Source organism: Aythya marila, assembly GCF_965140915.1.
Source record: "Aythya marila genome assembly, chromosome: Z".
Lineage (NCBI taxonomy): Eukaryota > Metazoa > Chordata > Aves > Anseriformes > Anatidae > Aythya > Aythya marila.
In genome coordinates this window covers 79,720,500-79,743,076 of record NC_139080.1, presented here as the reverse complement: position 1 = coordinate 79,743,076, position 22,577 = coordinate 79,720,500, and the positions used below count along the sequence as shown (strand labels likewise).

The 22,577-nt window shown below is 39.8% G+C and overlaps 2 protein-coding genes across 2 annotated transcripts; one reads left to right on the top strand and one right to left on the bottom strand.

Annotated features, from left to right (window-relative positions):
* Positions 1 to 1,871: 1,871 nt before the first annotated feature.
* On the bottom strand, positions 1,872 to 18,763 carry RAD17 (RAD17 checkpoint clamp loader component). Its single transcript, XM_082782581.1, has 16 exons — positions 18,637 to 18,763; positions 17,313 to 17,588; positions 16,451 to 16,534; positions 15,596 to 15,752; positions 15,002 to 15,138; positions 14,132 to 14,184; positions 13,914 to 14,039; positions 13,761 to 13,830; positions 13,026 to 13,137; positions 10,698 to 10,892; positions 9,489 to 9,574; positions 8,461 to 8,607; positions 7,762 to 7,908; positions 6,889 to 7,009; positions 5,521 to 5,578; positions 1,872 to 3,186 (listed from the first exon to the last, which is right to left on the bottom strand). The coding sequence occupies exons 1-16, from the start codon at positions 18,667 to 18,669 to the stop codon at positions 2,919 to 2,921; spliced, it is 2,070 nt and encodes a 689-aa protein (XP_082638707.1). The 5' UTR covers positions 18,670 to 18,763; the 3' UTR covers positions 1,872 to 2,918.
* On the top strand, positions 18,691 to 21,408 carry AK6 (adenylate kinase 6). The gene is made up of 5 exons (XM_082782583.1): positions 18,691 to 18,859; positions 19,115 to 19,207; positions 20,711 to 20,769; positions 20,861 to 21,006; positions 21,151 to 21,408. The coding sequence occupies exons 1-5, from the start codon at positions 18,832 to 18,834 to the stop codon at positions 21,338 to 21,340; spliced, it is 516 nt and encodes a 171-aa protein (XP_082638709.1). The 5' UTR covers positions 18,691 to 18,831; the 3' UTR covers positions 21,341 to 21,408.
* Positions 21,409 to 22,577: the final 1,169 nt, after the last annotated feature.

Here is a 22,577-nt window from a genome sequence, read left to right as displayed (position 1 = left end):
TGAGAGCTGAAGAATGCAAAAACAACTTCTATTGCTAAAGCACGATTTTGCTTCTCACAAGGGGAGATCTTATTGCTCTTCACAACTACCTGAAAGGAAGCTGTGGGGAGCTGGGGGTCAGCCTCTTCTCACAGGTAACTAGTGACAGGTCTGGAGGGAATGGCCTCAAGTTGCGCCAGGGGAGGTTTAGGTTAAAAATTGGGAGATATTTCTTCTCAGAAAGAGTAGTCAGGCATTGGGAAGGGTTTCCTAAAGAGGTGGGGGCATCACCATGCCTTGGGGTGTTCAAGGAAAGGTTGTACGTGGTGCTTAGGGACATGGTTTAGTGGGTGACATTGGTGGTGGGGTGATAGTTGGACCAGACAACCTTGAAAATAAAACAATAAATAAATATATAGTTAAGGTGGGGGAGGGAAGAGGTTGGTGGCAGGGCAGGCCAGGATCATTATACTAGGGTGGGGAGAAAGAAACTCCAATACCTGAGAGAAACCAGACCCTCTGCACAACTTCCTCTGAGACACTCCTCACAACTGCCCAGAAGGGAGGCAATGGCTAGACAGACAGAAGCTGCTCTCAGGCAGGCCCCCACCATCACCCTTGGCACCCCCTCCCAGTTTCTTCCCGTCCTCAGGCCTTAACCACTAACACAGTCCAGTGCCAGACCTCATCTCTGGGGTGCTGACCGTAGGCAAAATCTCGTCAGTTTCTGCAGACGGTGATGCTTTGTCCATGGACAGGAGCATGCCAGTTGTCGTGCCCTCCTCTTCTACTTCTGACATAGAGGAGGCCTCCTCTGTGGGCATGGCCCCCTCTGCGGGTGTGTTGAGGAGGCGAAGCACCCTGGGCCTGTGTAGGATGTGTGCCAGCAGGGCCCAGCAGAGGCAGAGGCCCTGAGAAGCAGGGCCAGGACACAGCTGAAGAAATACCCTGCGGCCTGTGTGGAAACAGCTGCAGTTGGAGGGGCCGCAGTGACAGCACGTAGCAAGGTGTCCCCAGTAGCACCTGCAAGCAGCCCCCAAAAAGCACCTGCCTGGAGCCTACGGGGCAGAAACGCTGACTTCTCTTTGAGCTCCTTGGCATAATGCTTGATGCCTCAGGCTGTCCTGCTAACTGGAACAAGGTTCTCCAATCTTCTCAAATTACAAAAAGTGCCACAGACAATTCGGAGAAATTTATTCTTCTGTTTCAGTCAAGTGGACACTAAGTTAAAACATTCAGAAAACGTTTACCCTTTTTCCCCTGTTGCTATTGTTAGTTCTTCATTGTAAAAAAGCACCGAGGACAGGGAAGGTTCTCAGATTTCTTGATGCTTTCAAAGAGTGTGTAAAGCTTCCTAAAAGACCTCGGGAAGAAATTGTGGACAATCAGCAGGACAAAATGATGTACAGCTCCCTGATTCAGGATTGGAGAAGAACGTGGGATACAGGAGTGAGCCCAACAGGAGGCCTGCGAGGCCAGCCACACCTTTTACCTGAAGAAGGTGCATCTCCAGGGAGCCATGCGGGACACGGTTCCGTGCAGGGAGCAGGACAGGCCTGGAGGTAGTGCCAAGGGTTTGGAGAAGACAAAGCCCAAATCTGAATGATGCCGTGGATGTGCTGGATGGTAATTGTATTAGTAAAAGTAGTTGTATTACTACTTTGTATTTATTACTAACCCCAAACTAAAGAGGCGTTTCAGTGGCACACAGGCAGGAGGCCGAATGAACTGAGTCAGTAGCTGAGCTGAGCAGGGGTCACACCCTCCAAAGCACCACAGAGAGGGGGAAGTGTCGTAAGTAGAGCGGTAACAGAACTTAAGCTGTAACTTTCCCTACTGAAAATTAAACAGTGGCGACAGAGTTAAAGACTACACAAGGTTGTTCATAGGGGACAAATCTAAACCTTTTATTAGCAGCATTCATTCCAAGGTTATGGCTGTAGATGCATTTTCTAACTTTGGATTTTAACAGTAGAGAAATGCAAACACACGTTGTCATTCATTCAAAGTAAGTTGGTTTGTTCCTTGTTTCCTTATTTATGTGGTATCACTAATTATAACCTGTTAAGCTGATTTGCGTGAAGTAATCCCAGTTACAGTGAAGTGCTAAACCACTTAACGGTCTGTTCAGACAAAGAAAAAACTTTTCATGTGTCAATTACCAACCATGGGATTATTCTTTGTTCCAGCACAGCTGCAATTTAAAGAGAAAACTGCACGCTACACCAAGAGCTTCCTACAGAATACAAAGGACAAAAAGGACTTCGGATTGATTGTTCTATTTCCTCCTCAATAAATTATGAAAATATTTTCCAAAAAGGAATCCAAAATAATGCGTTGTACAACATATGTTCAACCTATAAACACTGTAAAAATATCTGTAGCAGAATACAAAACAGTATTAATACAGTAGGAGTTTTATTTACATCATCGGTACAGGATATAAAACTTTTTACATATACCCCTTAGTCTCTTCTTTCAGAAGGTTCAAACTTCCAAACAGCAATTTCCCTGAAGGTATAAATTTTAGTAAAGCCTTCAAATGCTGACAACTAATCAACTGTGCACTTAGGAAACCCACTGTACAACTGCAGAGTAAATTAAAATGTGTAAAAATAAAAAATAACTTAAGAGTGAAATTGATTATCTACAGTCTTTCAAACTATATCATTTACTGTTCTCTCTCTCACAGTATAAATTACTTTCATGGCTCAGAATAGGCAGGGAATAGCCTGCAATTTAGTATTCTGCTCAGGTCTGATCCTCCAAAGCTAAGGGGAAGCTGAAGAAATGTCTTGATACTGACACATGTTTAGATCTGGCTTCTTCATCCACCTAAGTAGCTAAAGGATTACTGAGGTGCAGACCATCACTTTAGCAAAGGCCTTTGATGAATTTTAATCTATTCAGGCAACTCAGTTGTTGGTATTTTGTTGTACTCAGTCACTATCATATTCTTCTATTTTTAACTCATCTTCCTCCATAGCTGCTTGGGCTGCAACAGGCTGAGGCTGACTGCAAGGTAGTTCGCTTCCACTGCACTGGCTAGAAGAAAGAGGGAATCCATCTGAACCACTCTCGTGTGCTCTGTTTTGCTCCATCTGTACATCCATCTCTGTAGCATGCACACCATCATGGTCCCCCTCAAAACTAACAAACAGGTCTGGTATTCCAGGATCTTTATCAGTAAGTGTTTCAAGCTTTAACCTGTAAAATAATCATCACAAGATTAAGTTATTACCAAAAAAATAAGACACATACAACCCAACAACCACCCCCAAAAACCATTTCCTGCTCTAGCACAAGCTGCAGTATAAAGACCACCGGTGTAGCACCTTCCTGTTCACTGACGCTGAACAGCTTTCACATTTCCTGTCAGTAATTCCCTTTACAAGTCACATTTAATTCAAACTGTACACATTATTTTTTTACATCACTACCTCCAATATGTTTTACTTCTGTACACATCTACCAAGTATAGATATTTATGCCCAGACCTCAACGCTATATAACCTGCAAGACCGACAGAAGATAGAAGCTTCTCTCAGGTGAAAAACAGTACTATCTAACCTAAAACTAGAGCTACAGCAAGAGCAAAGTATCAAGTCATGTACGTTTTGTGTTCTTTCCCCAGTACTGTCTGGTGCTTGACGTTTCTTCCTTACGGTGACAGTATTTTTGGTTAGCTTTCCTCAAGCACGTGAACTGCCAACAACTACCTTACTGACAACAGCCCACAGCACATCAGACCCCTTCCAAACAAGAACCAAGTCCATTACGACATGAAGCAACTTAACTTGAAACAGGCAACTTAAGACAAGGAGTGGAAAGTATTTCTTTTTACATTTCTTGTTTCTTTTACTATTTGGACTTCATCTTTGTAGCATCCCTACCCCAGTATGTTATCAATATTCCATTATTTATTTTCTCCATTTTACATGGTTTTAATAAACTTTCCCAAAAGTTACTGACAAAAGCTCATCCTGACAACAATTCAAATTCATCAAAAAACATACAATCTCCCCAATGCCAATTTTCTTACTACGGCAGTATTCCTACCCACTAATAAATGTAATGGAAAATAATATTCTTATTTCTGTTGAAACATATATTATTAAAGACTACTTTATATAAAATAGTCTTTAATAAAATTAAGTCTTTAACAAAAGTAGTCTTTAACAAAATAAAGTCCTTAACAAAATAAATGATTTTCAATTGGGATTCGTGAAGGAAGCAAATACATACGACTAAAATATGTAAACTTCTTTACACTTCCTTTCCAAAATAGTGAACAAGCTAAAAGGATTTCAGTCCTACAAAGTTGTCTCTCAGATAAACTAAATGGTACACACGCAACTTATTAATGCAGGCACAAAAACTTTATCAGTATTTAGAGGTATGCTGCAGACAAAGTTAATGGCATAAGGAAGTCTATGATTAACTTGTGAAGTTATAAACAGTTTGGCTCAGACTAGGAAGAATACAAAAATTCCTCCATTTCTTCATGACTAGCAGCCGAATCGGCTTTTAATTCATATGTCAAGGAACAGCATGGGTTTTGGTAACTTTACGAGGTAAAGTAGTTAAAACTCATGCAGCAGTATTACACTGATAAATAAAAGATGCTTTGTCAGATGCCCTGACAAACCCTTTTCTCTTGGCTAAAAAAAACACACAACACCTTATTAATAGAGGCCATCACAATTAAAATGTTTTAGTTTTTAGAGATATCAAGGTCATAGAAACGTATCTAAGTCTCTAATTTTTTGAACAATCCCTATGGTTCAGAAGCCTACGAGAGTCATAGTACAGCATATCAAGCTGTATTGCCCCATCAGCACTACAGAATCTGTAAATAGGCGACTGTAGCATCACAACTGAAAAAAAGTATTTTTTCAAAATTCTAACATCCAAGACAGAGGAATTTCAGTAGTTGTAGTTTTATGAAAAAAGCTACACAAAATAAAGTCAGTGCTGCTATTTAACTTCAGAGGAAGCACTCATTAAGTGCTTGCTAGTCCCACAGGCATACAATTGTTTCAAAGGAAGTAAGAGTAATTTCTCATACCTTCTTTCTTAAGCCTCTAACAAATGACATAACAGAATATTCTATCAAAGTTTCAGATTAATGTTTTATGTCATGATAAACAATGGGCAAAGCACACTACACTCATACCAATTTAGTTTTATTCTCAATTAAATGTTCTTGATGGTAAAAAGATTTCATCCAGATCATGCACTGAACAAACATAAGCATGTCTAGCACAGATAAATAGCATTCGGTACAGTGGAAGAGAAAGCTAGACAAGAATATAGAAGTAAGACTATAGCTAAAATATTGCTATTAGCATCATAATACAGATTTGAACTGTAAAAAATTCTAACAGCCAAACTACTAAACGATCATGCTGCAAGTGAGGCAAAATGTCACACTACAGATATACAGTGAAATTGTTTTGTACAAAAACATCTCTTTTCTTAATATGTTGAGGAAGAAAGAAGGTATTGTATTTTCTTGAAGAAAGAAAAAGGCAACTTTACCTCCCAAAACGTCTTTTCAGGGGTAGCCTCCCAACATCTTGAATAAAAGCAATCTGAGCTGAGAACAAAGAATCACCAGTATCGTATTAAATACATCACAACGCACATAGAATTAAGCACACTGTAAAGCAAGTAATTCATCGAAAGTTCAGTTAGGTGGTCCTGCATAAGTTTCCTCATCAAAAGTTTATATGGCAGTATGATATACTTTGAATATGTAGTATATTTGTATATTGCCTACACAATTATAATACCCCTACCATTCATAATAACTCTACAGCACAAGTTTACAGCTTAACACATATCCTACAAAATGAATTAACCTGGACATCATGGCCTTAGTTAAGACATACAGCCTTTTAATAGACATAATTAACATAGCATAAGTGACCCACCTGTCTGATCAGTAATTCTGGGATTATATATCATACAACGTAAATTTTTATGCATGTACTATCTGCTCATGGGTTACCTTTGTTACACATTTTTTTAAAATGCGCTGTAAATTTTGATTTTGTTTACTTCTTTCTGGGAAAGGCTTTCTAGAGCCTTTTAAGTCTGTTGAGGTTACTCAAAAGCTATCAGAAGCAATGAAGATGTAGCTAATGTAGTCTACTTGGTTTCCAAAAGGCTCCTACGTCCCCTATCAGAGGCTTTCAAAAGAAGCCTTACGCCTAAAAGAACAACTTAATTAGTAAACTCTGATAATTAATGGATGGGAAATGGGGGCCATGTGTATGAGTTAACAGTTCACTCCTGCAATGGAGGAAAATTGCCAACACATCTCTGTAGATATCTGTTCTAGGATCTGCCTTACCCAGTATGCTCTCAAATGTGAGAAAAAGAGATACCTCGGGGCACCGAGTTAAATAGGCTAGTAAGGATGTGGGCATACAGAAGAACTGTGCAAGACCTTGAGACCGCACAATAGTCACATGATGAAATTCAGTGTACATAGATGCTCAAAATCTGTGCAGTAAGCAAGAGGGAAATAGGATTTTTAAGTACTCTAACACTAGGACCAGACTTACACATTTATAAAGCAATGTGTATGTATTGTGTATATCTCACCTATTACAAGACAGGCAGCTTGTTTTCATTCTTTCAGTTACAAAAGCTTTAAAGACGTTCCTGATTTTGTTTCAAAACCCAGCAGGAATTGAATTTTGATTATACACCAGCTCACTACCTCTGTGTGTACCATATGTGGTGGCTTTGGGGTTTTGTTTTTATTTGTTTTGTTGTCGTTGTTATTTTTGCTGAAGTGAGGCAAACGGACAGATGGAACTCACATTCTGAGTTACTAAAATTTTTCAGTATGCTTTAATATTCACAAAAATCTAAGAGCAAGTGTAACACTGATTTTACCTTGGTTTCTCATTGGATTTGCTAACATAGCAAGGTAAGGCAATAGCTCCGTCTGAAGACACTCTGGTGGTAAACAGAAGCTTGAGAAGAGAGATCTTGCAGCAAGGCAGTTTTCGTGATACTGTTAGAGTTGAGGAAAAAATTAAAAGTAAGAACTCTGCTAAAGTGAAAATTATTATATGTATTCTGTACCAGAAAAAGCAGCAGGATGACTTTCTTCTTGTCTGCTGGATAACTACGTACAAGCTTCTACAGAACAAATCCAGAAAAGAAAGAAGCAGTTAGAGTGGCCATATACAGATTACAAAAAAATGGTAAACTTCTTCATTTTTGTTTTTCACTGGACATTGAACTTTACTGAAATTTTTATCCTTTATTTATAGTATTCCCCAACCATCCTAGGCACTTTTTAAAATTCTGTCAGTCACAGCAAGGCAGGTATGCATTCAAATGTAAAAAGTTGCCAAGAGCTTTGGTATCTCATGGACAAGCCATTTCTGATAACCACATATATTGCAAACTACTTCTGCATTATTATAAGAGTTTAAGGCAATTTAAACTACTTAAATTAAACTTACTTTTAGGAATATTTTAAAGTATCTCAACGTTAACTGTGTTCCCATAAGGTGGGGGTTAATGCTGTCCCAGAGATACAGTAACTCGGACACAGGGAACACTGTTGGAGGTCTCCAGTTTATTTGTCCATTAATGAAATAACACAAGTAGACCTCTTCAAGCAAGTGTTCTTTACAAGTAGCTTATATTAAAATAGGGTATTTGACAAATTTAGCACTGCGTATAAACTTCACATATACTACTCACACCACGTAGAAATGTAAGTGGAATGCCTTCCTCAAAACATCAAGTATTTACCTTGTTATTGATGAAGAACCACTGGGGCTTATGCAGCGGCCGGAACCCCATCCCTCCTTGGCAGTGGGCAAAGGCTCGGGATGTGTTGGAATGTATCACACCTCGGGTAGCCACAGACGCGCTGTATTCTTCCATCACAAGCCGTGACTAAGATAGAAACCGGGCATTAGCTGAGCTCAAGGTACAATGCATCTCATTTGACTAAAACATGCTCTTTAACTGCAGTGACAAAACATGTTTAGCATGCATTTAGATTACTGCAGAACCTCTGGTCAAAGGAACTGAACAAAAAGCTAGCTCAAGTACTTCAGGGAGAAGACATATAGCCTCTGATACATTTAACACATTATTGTTCTACTTAAAAACACTTTGTAGAATATTTTACACTATTTTATAAAAATATGGTGTATTTAATATACCATATTATATATATATATACACGCTATATATACACACTGTAGTCTATAAAATATACAATGACCAACTATAAAAAAACAAATTGCACAGAAATTGTACACAAATGGCCTGCATCTCTCCTCCATTGGATGCAGTTTAACAATTCACAGTCACCTGTATCATAAGTTTGAAATAATACAGCTTAGTTCTTATTAATGTGTACGAAAATTTCCTTCTACTATTTATAAATACTCAGAGAAACATCTAGCAACTTAATTTACATATGTATAAAATGACACTTACATTCCAGTTACTACAAAGGACATCAGCGGTGCTCAGGTATTCACTGGCTCTCACAACATCATCTATGTCAGTAAAAAATTCTACGTAGTTCTGGTGAAGGTATAAATTAAACATGCTTCCAGACATGTGTGATTTTTCCACAATAACCTATTGGAAGTGGGGGGAACCACAAGAAAAAACTTCAGGTTTTATACTGTATAAAAGGAAACCTATCCCATAGAAGTTATGACACATTTGGATGATTACAGAGCTGGTGCATGACCTACAAAGGGAAGGGATGCCACCCAGAGGGACCTTGACATGCTTGAGTGATGGGGCCCACAGAAACCTTGTAAGGTTCAACAAAGCCAGGTGCAAGGTCCTGCACCTGAGCAAGGGCAATCCCAAACATGAATACAGGCAGGGTGATGGGTTGATTGGGAGCAGCTTTGAGGAGAAAGACTAGAGGGTACTGGTGGTTGGAAAACTGAATACGAGCAAGCCAGGTGCACCCACAGCCCAGAAAGCCACCCGTACCCTGGGCTGCACCAACAGCAGCGTGGCCAGCAGGCCAAGGGAGGTGATTGTCCCCCTCTGCTCTGCTCACAAGCAAAGGGAAGGATGGTTTCTTCCCAGAGACAACTAAGGGAGGCTGGAAGGGCAGAAATCACTGCTGTCTTCAGCTCTCCAATGAATGACAACAGGAAGGTGAGCTCCGACTCCACTAGATCACACACAGCAAAAATGTGAGAGAGAAATCATCACAGCCTGCAGCAAGGGTAAGTCCACCCTTCGATGCAAGTCAGAAATTTCTCACCTTACTGACTATCACTGACGATACTCAAGACTAAACAAGACTGCGAACCTCATTGGCCTTTGAAGTTAGCCTCCAGAGGTCCCTTCCAGATTATTCTGCAACTTAAACCGATTGAGTATATGAATATTATGATTAATGACAAAGGCACTTGAGAATTTGTAACAATCACTCAGGTTTATGGTTTGGCTTCCTCCCATATCAAATTGGAATCAAGCAATTAATGCAGATATACCTCGGGCTGAATAAGCAAGGTGTCTCGACGGTATTCTGATAGGTGAGAAGGCAGCTGAAGAACTTCTGACTCTGACAGAGGTTCTCCTAAAAGGAATTGTATAATCCTTAGTCCTCTAGTACCACAAATAACGTCATGTTACTGCATACTATCAAAGAGCTGACAGGGGAACGAGGTGGGGAAGACACACATTTCAGACATTAAATTCAAACTCAGAAAATCAATGAGACTGAGAGCAAGAACAGAAATGTGCAACTGCATAAACAGTAGTTGTCATATATAGGGAGCATGATTTTTAAGCAACAGTTGACTTTACCAGGTTACACAGTTTTCACTTCCTAGGAAACTGTTTATGCCTGCATCAACAATTAATTACATAGTCAACAGCAGGTAATTAGAAACACTATGCTTCATATAACACATTTCTCCTAATAATTTTCATATTCCCTCATCTCACCATTTCTGAATTTATTTTGGAACAGATGCTGTGCATTATTACATAAAGGTGAACAGCCAGTGGCATTATGGCTCCTTATTTAGCTGAGCGTAGGTAGTATTACAGCATAAGTATCAAATTCTTATGAATTGTATTATTTAGATGTTAATAAAGGACCGTAGCCATACCCAGGAAGCAGAGCTGAAGTAAATTTGCAGAGCCTGAGTGTATAAAAATCAGTGAAGTTAAAAGCATTTTGGAGAGGTGGAAAAGGAGATGGGGTAGTGTAATAAAAAAAAAAAATGTAGGGAGGAAAAGACAGCACAACAAATCAAAACCAAACACATCAACAGGGCAGGCAGCAGCCAAGAGGCTGCAGGGCCATTTTGTAATCTCTAAGAAAACAGTTGAGTTCAGAACATAAATGCATAATTATGTATAATTCTACACAAAAGGAAAATTTTGCTTTTGGGCAAAGCAACAAATGTGATAGCTATCTCTCTAGCTGTAAGTGCATGACAGCAGATGGACCTAATGCAACTAGAGGTATGTATTGTATTACATATATGCAGTAGATTCGTTAATGAAATGTGTGCTATTTCTCTATTACATGCAGACTGCTGCAATCTCAGTTACCAGAGGCATTTATTACTATCTTTATACTGTTATATGAGAATTAGGGGTCACCCTAAGCCTTACTTTATCAAGTCTAGCTACTAGGAGCTAACATACTTCTCCTACTGACAAGGAAGAGTAAGGCAAAGTTCTCTTACTTTTGCAGTAAATTATTTTCCCCAGAGCATGGAAAAGAAAGATAGAAGCATCTTTGCCACCAATAGCTTGTATCTCCTGGTCTTCTGAAGGATCGCATTTACTTTTCTTTCTTGATTTACACACTGCTGCTGCTCCATGTTTTAGTGTGGAGTTGCCTTCCTTCCTTGACCAAAAATTTTTCTCCAATGAGAAGTCTATCAATAAAAGAAACAATATGACCATTATGAAGTAAATAAATAACTAAAATCTATGATACAGAAAAAGTTTTAAAAGTAAGGTAACTAACAGAAAGCACATTTGTTAGGAAGGCAACCTCATCACCTAAACTAGCATGATTTATTACACTTTTGCCCCTTAAGCCATAACTAAGATGCCACGCATTTCTTCAAATAATAAACAGCTGTTCTAAAAGAAAAGCTGGCATTCTTTCTTACTTACCCTAGTCCTGTGTGCCCAACTTATATTTTATTTATAAAGAAGAAACTTGTAAGTAATGCAGCTGCAAGTAATGTAAATGGTATTTTCATTATATTTGGTGCAATTATCCATTTCCTTTCTATTTGCAGGATACGTTTAATGCTCTTACTGAAATATATGAAGGCAAAGAAAACCTTTCATTTAGTGATTCTTCCAACAGCCTACTATTTCTGCAATGGTCTGAGCTCCACGGAATAAACCCCTTCTTTTACTTTAATCTAATATTCAAAAATTTAAACCCCAAATTTGATTAGTGGCAGATGAGATGTCCTCTGTCAAACTAAAGGAACTTAAAGTAGTAATCTCTCTCTTCTCTCATGATTATCATGGATCCCTTTTACCCATTAATACTACCATAAAGAACATATCATTTGTCTTACACACAGAGAAATTACATGTATGTAAAATAAATTCTGCATTTTGATGGCACACAGAGATGAACATGAAGGTGAGGTCCCTCAAAATTTTCACTGGCTGCTGATCTATTATCTAACTGAAACACCTGAGCAATTAAATAATTTCCATTTGACATGAGGACAGCTCTCTTGATCAGTGTTTAAAAAGAAAAAATGCAAGAAGGAACGTATGCCTTTATTCTCTCCCAAGTTCTTTATATAACCCCCATGTTTTTACACTTCCAAGATGAGTTTATCTAAAATTACACAAACTGGTCATTTTTAAGACTACTTAGATTTTCTACAGTATGTATAAAATATATATATAAAAATATATATATAAAGCATCTTGGCATCCACCAGTGAGCTAGACCAAACTACTCACAGGTACTTTCAGCCTACTTTTTATTCATTTAATGGCACTACAATCAAAAATGTTTTGTTTTGTTTTGTTTTTTACTTCTGATGAATCAAACAGTAAAAACTATCTGAAGAACTTAGTTTCCATGTTTACAATTGAAACCTAGAAACTTGACTTTCTCCCCAATTACATGTAAAAAACACAGCTAGAAATCCATTTCAATATACTCTAAAACCCAAACCACAAAGACGTGAAACAACATTTAATCTATTCCACATTTTCAACCTGAGAAGTGGAATAGAAAGGAAATGAACAAAAAACAACACGACTACTACCAGCTTTAAGAAGTACCACAGAATTCTACTTCCTTATTTCTGGTTTGAACGTAAATGCTGGCATCATCTACAGGTTCTCAGAATAAACTACAAGTACCAGAGACCACGTACCAATTTGTTTCCCTACGTTTTGACTTCCAGCACTTAAAAAAAGACATAGTAAGTCTTTTCTTTCTACACTGGAACATTTAAATAATCTTAAACTAAGTCTGATTTACATTGTATAGCCACGTATTTTAAAGGCAACTATAATGCTGAACTTCACAAAGCTATTCTATAATCCTGTCAATAACTTCATAGAAGGTCATGCTACCTCACAGCTTTTCAACTTATCAACAGCTGTAGGCACTCGAAATTTCAGAAACACCACGCATGAATGGCTATTTCAGAAATGCTATGTGAGCAGAGATGAGGACATAAACAATTTTAAAGAACCAAGCAGTGAAAATAATTCTTTCAAATTAAGTTTGCATCATAAATGCTCTCATCAGCAAATGCATAGTGGTTAACAAAGGTATCAAGAGGAAGAGAGGTCACTGCATTAAGCTACATCAATACACATGTAGCAGATACTTAGAAATGACATAACACTCAACTTATTTGGCTTTAAAGAAAAAAATCCTCCTCTTCTTGCTGCAGCGCATCAAGTTAAAAATGTTTTCACACAGCTCACCTAGCAGCTTCAATGGTGAACAGCATATCTTTACAGCAGCAGTGGTCAAAACATCATTCACTTTCATGAAAATCACAGGTATTTACCTTTCATAGAAGAAAACTGAAGACTGTTTATTGCACTTCTTATATCACCTGAACAACCTCTGCAAAGCAGCTCTAGAGATGTTCTGTCAGGAGCATAATTCTTATCTCCATTCTACAAGGAAAAGCAACATCCAAAGTAATAACAAAAAGTAGGATAAGGAGTATTTGAGTAATATTATGACTGTGGGTACTCACCTCTGATATAGACCATAAACAGATTATATCAGGACCCAATTAGAAGCTCAAGCAAGGTAATAGGTCTAATTTTAAAACATTTAATCAATTTAAACACATTGCCACAATTTATATAACAATATACTAGAGAAAACAAGGCACAGGGGTCTTTCCAAGCTGTTAGTCAGTACTAGAATACATTGTAATCAAGTATTGGGCAATAACACAGGATTCAAGTTAATGACCTCTTCTTGTCTTACTGGATAAGATGGGATTGTCTTCTGCTCTTAGTGTTTTCAATATATATGGTTTCTGTAAAACGCAGGTTTGAAAGTTTATACCAAGGATCAAGCGGAACTCAACTGAAAAATAAGATGGCTTTCCCCTTTGTTCCTTGTATTCTGCTGTTTTTTAATATGTTTTTTTCTTTTGTTGACAGAGGGGAGGGTTGTCACATGATCAAAGATCAAGCAATAAAAACAATAAAAAGTAGCAATAACATATTTCGTATATAAAAGCCTGATCCTAGCACTGCGCACAAGTTCAGTTTTGACAACTTACCATACTAGCTTCTGTTGCTGCTATTCGATTAAGAACTTTCATCATATTTGTTGGTGCGATAGGCTTGAAACTGTTAAAAGTCATTAAAAAAATCAATTAGTTCCTCACTTCTCATTTATTTTGATGAAGTTCTTACTTCATCAAAGATCTTACCTGATAATTGAAATACACAGCTCCTCCAGAATTTCTTTTGGAAATAGTAACCTCTGGTTGCTGTCTCCACTGAAGTTATCTGAGATTATAAATATAAGGGGACATCTACTTGTACGAACGAATCTCCTAAATTGAAAAACAAGCAGGTGAAACAGGAATCAAACCCCATTTAACACAAGCGGCTAAGGCTAACTTTTAAAAGTTTGTTTATAACTAACCTGAGAATTTCATGTAGACTGCTAGGGTCTCGATAGAATTGGTTTGGTATGTCCTATTCAAAACAAATGAACTGCTGTCATTACATTCAAATGTAAATATTCTCTCCCTCAGACTGACTGTAATGCCACACTACACTGCTACACATTTTGTCTTCCTAGTTACCTCGCTTTCAACTAAATCTGAATGCAGTTAACACGGAAAATAATCAGAAAGAAAAAGAAAAAAAAAAAAGCCTAATATTTCTTTCTTTCCCTATGGAAAACAATTATCTAAAAGAAGCATTTTTTTTTCTATCCTTGTTTCCCAAGAAACAGCCATGTATGACCACATTACCTACTAGACAGTTTTATTCAGACATAACAGAAATACTCAGGGCAGCAGCTCCACTGCAGAAGGAGCCAGGATATACTACTCGAGATAGGAGAGAATCTAGACCATGAGCTGACTTTATGAAGAGCAATCACAGGAAACCATGCTAATTTATACAATACGCATATTCTCAAGTTCTTCTATACTATCTTGCATCTTCAATAAACAAGAAAAGTGGTAATTTTTCCATCTAACTGTTTAAACACATACACATTTCTAGAAAGCGAATCATACAGAAGCACAGATTGGATTTTTCAATATTGCTTCACAATCTGCATTTTAGTAATCTATTTCTGATTTCTGTATATGAACTAGTGTCCAACTTCTGCCTGGCAATTAGCTTATGTGGTTTAAGTAGGGGTAGAATTTGATTCTAGTGTGCTGTCAAGACTCAAAAAGTAGTAACTCATCTGCAGAAAAGTAGTCAAATTTGTGGCAACACCAATTCACCAGCAACAGCTAGCTAGCATGTCAAGTTTATCATAAAAATTTTCACTTACTTCAATGAGAATAAGCTTTTTATCATTTCCTGAGGACTCCCCAAGCATCTGAAGTTTGTTATACTTATTTGCTCTTAATAGAAAATCCTGAAAAAGAGCTGCTTGGGCCTGACTCGGAAACGTATGAAAGTTTGAGACTGAAAAAGAAAATTAATTAAAAAATGTATTCTACTTGGTATAATATAGAATACATAATAACTACAAGAACTAATTCCCACGCATGCTACTTTTTGATAAAAGCCATTGAACACCAGCAGCCAAGCCCTTTAGCAAACATAATTGAAATAGAAAACTATTTTTACAGAGTAGAATTCAGCTGAGGACCCAAAGACACACAGTTATTTAACTAGTTCAAATGATATCCAGGATATTACATAGCTCTCTGTGTGTACTGTAAACTATTTTGGAGTAAACACTGTAAAAAAAAAAATCCCTTCCCAAATAAAAGTAAGACTCTTATTAAACTCTAAGAATCTGACTTATATGGACATTGTATTTTTAATTCTTATGCCTCTGTCACATACGAAGCCAGATCAAACTATGAAAATCAAAGAAGTATAAGGAAGGAAAAGAAAAAAAAATCAAAATACTTACCGTGGCCAAATACACTTCTTAAATCTTCTTTTGTAAAGTCTGACAATATTGGATTGGTCCATTCTTGCACGTGAATGTCAAGATCTTTTGCTAATATTTGTATAGTTGCTGTCTTTCCACAGCCAGGAGGACCAGTTAATAGTAAAACAGAGCCACCCTGTCAAAGAAATAAAATAATCCCCAACATTACAAATAAAGACTAAAGCTTGTCTGAAGAAGAGTTCTACATTTTCTGTAGTACTGATACTGACTCTCTTTTACAAATAAAAACATAGGTAAGTATTTTGTGTTACTGATTTACCTGTTGGCTACTCTGGAACAGCTGGAACAGAAGTCGGGAAGGCATGCTGGCATGCTCCCAGATTTTTCAAAGGAGTCTGCTTGCTTAACTGCACACCAACATAATACATACAGGAGAATCAGCTTTGAAAAGCACTAGTCGGGACTACTAAATGACACATCAGTGTAAGAATGCCTCTTATCAATCAAGAAATTAAAATACCCTCTTACTTCAAGTCACTGTAACTGGAAATTTGCCGTGCTATGTAAAATTAGTCTTTTGGAGATAAAACACAGTTATAAGCACAACCAAACAGGTATGAACTGACTGAATGCTACAAAATAATGCTGCTGAGGAAAAAAAATAGAATTCAGCTCTGCTTCCCTTAGCTGTTTAAAACCTAAACTAATGTAAAAGCTCTAACCTACGTTCTTAAGAGATTTCTTACAAAGCAATATAAACACTACCTAAAAGTAAAGTTTTTTTTTTTTTTTCTTCCTGAAATTAAAAGAATGTTGAATCCAGCTTGTTTAGACAGTTCTGTACTTCTGGCTGCTAATTTTTAGCAAAATTACCTGCTTTGGTGGCCTCTGAAACGCATGTGTTTTTAACCAGGTTTCAACTTCTTCAATTTTCTTCTTTTGCACAGCAAGGTCATTCTGAAACAAGATGAAAACATATGAAACACATATATATGTGCATCCTGTCTTCTACAACTTTAATGATGGGATTCAAGAACAGAATACATACAGACTAGAACAATAACGTGTATATTCCAGTTACATATGTTTATGCTATTATAGAAGTAACAGAAAGCCGATCATTGGAGCTTCTTTCCTCAAACAACCAATTTTCCATTGCCAGCAGTATGGAAATAATGAATAATTTATTATTCCTAAAGTAATAACATTATAATCCTTCATGGTAGTATGCTTTATAGCTATTGCTAGAGCTGATAGTTTTTAGGCCTTACTGACTCTAAACCTGCATGTATTTGGGGGATTTCTGCAGATTTCGTGCAACTTACTCGCGTTCTAGTCTTCCTCTCCAGAGATGAACTATTAAAAATTTCAACATAAAATACAAGTACTACACTTAGTTCTCTATCCTTCCCCTAGCTGTGGATTTTTCTAGTACTCGTGGCTGACAGATTTAGCTAAAATTTGACAACATATTCAAAAGTTTAGAAGTTGATGGACAAGAAACAACATCTCATCAGCACCTTTGTATCCTCAGGAGGCCTGCTAAGAAATGCACCTTATACAGACAAGTTCATTAAAACCTTCAATACAGAGAGTAGATAAATCAAAACAGTACTTTACTGCCCTAATAAAATACTACATATTTAGGACCCAATCAAGTTGGATTAGAAAGACGAGCATGATACATTACAGTGTAACATTACTATTATTTTAGTACTTAGAATAACTCTCATACCTGAGTTTCAGGTTTGTATTTATCTACCCATGGCTCATCTTGGGATTGGCTCTGATTTTGTCTGCATTCGTTGCCAGGCAGGTCTACTGAAGATGACTTTGTTCTTTTTTTGGGCAGAACTTTGCTTTTGCTACATGCCGGCACAGAAGACAGGTCTTTGTTCTGCTGACTATTTCTTCCAGAGTTGCTTCTAGGCAGCTTTGCAGAAACTGTGCTAGAAGAAACAGCTGTGTTTCCAAAGAAGTCATCAAATGAATCTGCCAACCAACCTTTTACCTGGTAAAATCAAAAATAATAATAATAAAAAGTTATTATTGTGGCATTGTCTTCCTTTCTTCAATAGAGCACAACTGTCTCCAGAAAATTCAAGATTTCTAGCAGGTGTGTATAAAAAAATGCCTTGTAGATGCAAAAGAACTTCATTAAGATTGAGAGGATATTTAAAATGAATGCCAGCTAGCAACAAACGCTGACACTTACTCTGCTTGGACTGTATCAATTACAGGCTTCTTAAGGGCCAAAGAATAAAGTTAATATTTACACCTTGTGTCAGAGGATTTTGCAGCAAAGTGGCAAACCAGAACAAGCTGAGATCTCTGCTAAAACACATTTAAATAAAAAAAAAAAAAAGTAAAGTTAAAACAGAAGAATGGAAAAGCAGCATAAGCTTATCAACAGCCTTCACATTAAGATCAAGTTTGTGTCGTCTCTTCCATTGTAAAGACTTTTTCCCCCATTTACAAGGCAGCTTTTCCTCAAAAACTAGAAATATATAACAGAAAATCGATGTGAAGAGCATGATAAAATCAGGTGTTGGTGTTCATCTGCCACACGAGGCCATACGGACTGATGGACTGATCTCGGGTCAGCGGCCGTGCCGTGCATAACGAGCCGGACAGCAACACGTAAAGAAACCGCTGTTCATGGTTTATTTTTTTATCACAATTTACTTTTGCACCTGAGGAACACCCTGCAGGGCCGGTGTCCAAGCTCGCAGGCCCTGAGCTCCCTCTGAGGCCACCTGCGTGTTGCCAGAGGAGCACAGCCAAGGGCCCCACACGCCGCTTGCTGGCAGGACGCGCTCTCAGAGCACAATATTTTTACGAGTTTAGGCGACTTCCCGGGGAAATCAGACACACAAATACACGCTCACGACCCAGAACTCTCCGAAAATTAAAAAAAAATTAACAGGAGCCTCTAAAAAAAAACACGAATGGAGGCGCTGCGACAGCACCCCCCCCCCCACCGCCCACCGGCCCCTGAGGAGGGGCAGGCTCATGGCCGCCCGCGTCCCCCTCAGCCCGGGGCCGGTCCCGGTGCCTACCTCCGGCTGCCTCCCCGCGGGGCTCCGGGACATCGCGGCCGGCAGCGGGGCCGGCAGCGGGGCCGGGGCTGCTGGCAGCTCGGCCGGGCCTCGCTGGGTCCTTCCTCAGCGCCCTCCCTTAGCTGCCCGCCTCAGCGCCTCGCCTCGCCCCGCTCGGGCTGTGCTGTGCTGTGCTGTGCTGTGGGCGGCGGGGCCATGCGGCGGCCCAACGTGCTGCTCACCGGTGCGGGGACGGGGGGGCAAGGGCAGGGGTTTGGGGACACGGGCAGGGATTTGGGGACACGGGCAGGGATTTGGGGGACACGGGGAGCCCCTTCCTCCTTGTCCTGCCCTCGCCTCTCTCTGTGCAAAGCCGCCCCCCCCCACCCCCTTTCTGGTTTCCCCTCAGGAGGGGCTCTCTGGAGGGCGCCCGGCTCCTCACGCTCTGACCTGTTTTTGGTTTTTTTTGGATTTTTTTTTTTTGTTTTTTTTGCTTTAGGTACACCGGGTGTGGGGAAGAGCACGCTGGGGAAGGAGCTCGCCTCCAGGACTGGGCTGACCTACATCAACGTGGGGGACCTGGCCAAAGAAGGTAGGCCGGAGATGTCTTTATTTTCCAGAGCCTTTCGCTTCTACAGCGCTTGTTTTGCAGTAAAAAATAATACAACGGGTTTGCCTTAGTGGAAGTGTTTTTGGTGGGGTGTGCTAAGGAAACGGTGGGAGTAAAAATGTTGTTTTTTTTGCAGCGTTACGCTGTTTAAAGGTAAGGAGTGTGGTATTGAGATGTGCTTGCACTGCTAAGAAAGCTTAGCAGGCAACCTTATAAAACGCAGACAGCCAGACTCCTTGGAGCAATTAGGTGAAAATCACGGTGTCAAGGTAAGAGAAGAAACATCAACACTTTAAGCAGTAAAAAAGAAATTTGAAATTTAGTAGGCCAGCAACTGAAGGCCATGCGTTGTCTGAATAAGAGCCAGCAGTGTGCTCAGGTGGCCAAGAAGGCCAACGGCATCCTGGCTTGTATCAGAAACAGTGTGGCCAGCAGGGCTAGGGAGGTGATCGTCCCCCTGTACTCAGCTCTGGTGAGGCCGCACCTCGAGTACTGTGTTCAGTTTTGGGCCCCTCGCTACAAGAAGGACATCGAGGTGCTTGAGCGGGTGCAGAGAAGGGCGACGAAGCTGGTGAGGGGCCTGGAGAACAAGTCCTACGAGGAGCGGCTGAGGGAGCTGGGCTTGTTCAGCCTGGAGAAGAGGAGGCTCAGGGGTGACCTTATCGCTCTCTATGGGTACCTCAAGGGAGGTTGTAGCGAGGTGGGGGTTGGCCTGTTCTCCCACGTGCCTGGTGACAGGACGAGGGGGAATGGGCTTAAGTTGAGCCAGGGGAGTTTTAGGTTAGATGTTAGGAAGAACTTCTTTACTGAAAGGGTTGTGAGGCATTGGAACAGGCTGCCCAGGGAAGTGGTGGAGTCACCATCCCTGGAGGTCTTTAAAAGACATTTAGATGTAGAGCTTAGGGATATGGTTTAGTGGGGACTGTTAGCGTTAGGTTGGAGGTTGGACTCGATGATCTTGAGGTCTCTTCCAACCTAGAAATTCTGTGATTCTGTGATTCTGTCTGTGAAGCATCAGATGGGTTGTGAACCTGGATTACCCACACAGTGGGGAATCACTCAGAGGAGGTTCCTGTCATCAAAAAGTACATAAACTGTGTTTTGGAACTGGTAGGGGCACTCTCCTCCTTGTGGGGCACCCGCCATTGCAATCACGAATAAATTGGTACGTCACTGAGATCCTCACCTAAGTTACTGGCTATGGAGTGTTTCTCACAAAACCACTCCTGTAACAGTAATTTATTAATCAATGCAATGCAAGTGACAAACCTCTCTTTATAGGAATTTGTAGAGGTTGGACATGGTGATCTTGGGGGTCTCTTCCTGTGTAGGTGATTCTGTGATTCTGTAAATGAAGCACTCCATGCTCTGTACAGTATTTTTGTCTGTACAATATTTTTGTTTACAGCCTCCCAAAACAAACGTAACTATATTTTTAATAACTCCTGCTATTTCACTAACTTGCATGAATTATTTTTGCTGCAGGAGAACTATATGAAGGTTTTGATGAGGAGTATGAATGTCCAATTTTGGATGAAGACAGGGTAAGTTCAACTTCAAACCCTAGGATTTTTGCATTTGTTTTGATCATTTCCTGTGATGTCACATAACCTTGCCTGTCTGTTTTTTTTACAGGTAATTGATGAGCTAGAAGACAAGATGCGCGAGGGTGGAGTTATCGTTGATTACCACGGCTGTGATTTTTTCCCTGAACAATGGTTTCATATCGTATTTGTACTTCGCACAGACAACTCGTATCTGTATGACAGGCTGGAAAGCAGGTATGTCACACAATGAATAAGTAAATTGCTGTTGTGTGACTTCTTCACAGATTTGATTGTGATATCAACTACTGATTCTGCATGATATATTTTGTAGTTCTCTCTATACCTGAGGCTTAGCTTGGTGCTGTTCTTGTTTTTCAGGGGTTACAAAGGGAAGAAACTACAGGACAACATTCAGTGTGAAATTTTTCAGACTCTTTATGAGGAAGCTATGTTGTCATATCGGGAGGAAATCGTGCACCAGTTACCCAGCAACACTCCAGAAGACCTAGAGAGAAATTTGGATCAGATTATGCAATGGATTGAGCAATGGATGAAGGACAACAACTGACATTTGCTGAAAAAGTAACTGCTGGCCTCTTCCTGGGAGGTTTAATAAATGACATTTTTTAACACTTGTATGGTTAATTAAAATTAATTTAATTGTAGTTTGACGTGGTTGGAAACTAGAAAAAGCATCCAAATAGCCAAGCTGTAAGGCTTTGGAACTGCCTGTGAAGCCGTGTGGGAGAGGCATATAGGAGAACTGACACCAGAGTAAAAAATGAGCAGAGAGTGTAAAGAGGATAACGACGCAGTTGCCTTTAGTAGGAGGAACAAAACTGAAACCTAGCTTTTTTTTTTTTTTTTTTCCCTACTAAGAAAACTGTAAAATCCTTAATATTAAGGAGCATTCAGTTTCCAATGGGTAGATCAGTCAGTGTCCTGAACAACAATCAGTTTCTGAATTGCCAAACTTCGAACTGCTAAGCTCCACTACATATACTTGACTGTGTGCAGGCTAATATAGGGTGAGAGGTGATAGATTTTAAGGACAGTGCTTCATTTTTTGAGGGAAGAGTTGTGACCTTGCTAAAAGAGCTGTGTATAAATGGAATTATTCATGGTGTAAGGAAACGTTGGCTGTCCCTGCAGTAGCGAAGAATAGCAAGCTGCAGGCTTGCTTTTTCCTTTTTGTCTCAGCATTCTCTGTCACCTGTCCCAGTGATAAATAAACTTTTTATATCCGTGAGCTTGAACAGTAAAACTGATTCCTGGTAAAGAGTGTTGTTGTTACGTGTTTTAGATCCTATCTTTTTAATTGAAGTTTGGTGAGACTGACAGGAGTGTGAGAGGAGGCAAAAGTCTTTCTGCAGAGCATCTTCAGGTGCTGTTAGCACATCAGCAAATCAACCCACGTGCACCAGGACCGTGAGTGGAATTGGTGGGAGAAATCTGGAGCTTCCTTGCTGGATCGGGACCAAACACTGGGGAAAAAAAAACTCCTTTTGAGCAGCACTTTTTAAGGGTGAGGGCATGGATGGAAAAAATAAATGAAGGCGCGAAGCTGGGTGAACTCGAAACTGTTCCCAAAACCTGCTTTGCGTGCAAGGGTGGCTGTGTGCAGAGCAGGAAAACACGGGAGGAGCCGCAGCCAGCCCTGCCCTGCCCTACACGGACACCGGGGCCGTGCCGAGCCGTGCCCGGGAGCACGGGGCCGACAGCGAGCAGAGCAAGGGGGATTTGGGGGAGATTTGGGGGAGATCTGGGGGGGCTGGCCGCCTTCTGCACCACCAGGGAGGCGGGAC

Coding starts and splice junctions, on each gene's coding strand:
- RAD17 (XM_082782581.1), bottom strand. CDS start 18,669: ATGTCCCGGAGCCCCGCGGGGAGGCAGCCGGAG. Junction 14,185..15,001: donor AAAAGCTTATTCTCATTGAA/GTAAGTGAAAAT, acceptor TGTTTTGAATAG/GACATACCAAACCAATTCTA. Junction 13,831..13,913: donor CTGTGTATTTCAATTATCAG/GTAAGATCTTTG, acceptor GACTTTTAACAG/TTTCAAGCCTATCGCACCAA.
- AK6 (XM_082782583.1), top strand. CDS start 18,832: ATGCGGCGGCCCAACGTGCTGCTCACCG. Junction 18,860..19,114: donor GCCCAACGTGCTGCTCACCG/GTGCGGGGACGG, acceptor TTTTTGCTTTAG/GTACACCGGGTGTGGGGAAG. Junction 19,208..20,710: donor GGGGGACCTGGCCAAAGAAG/GTAGGCCGGAGA, acceptor TTTTTGCTGCAG/GAGAACTATATGAAGGTTTT.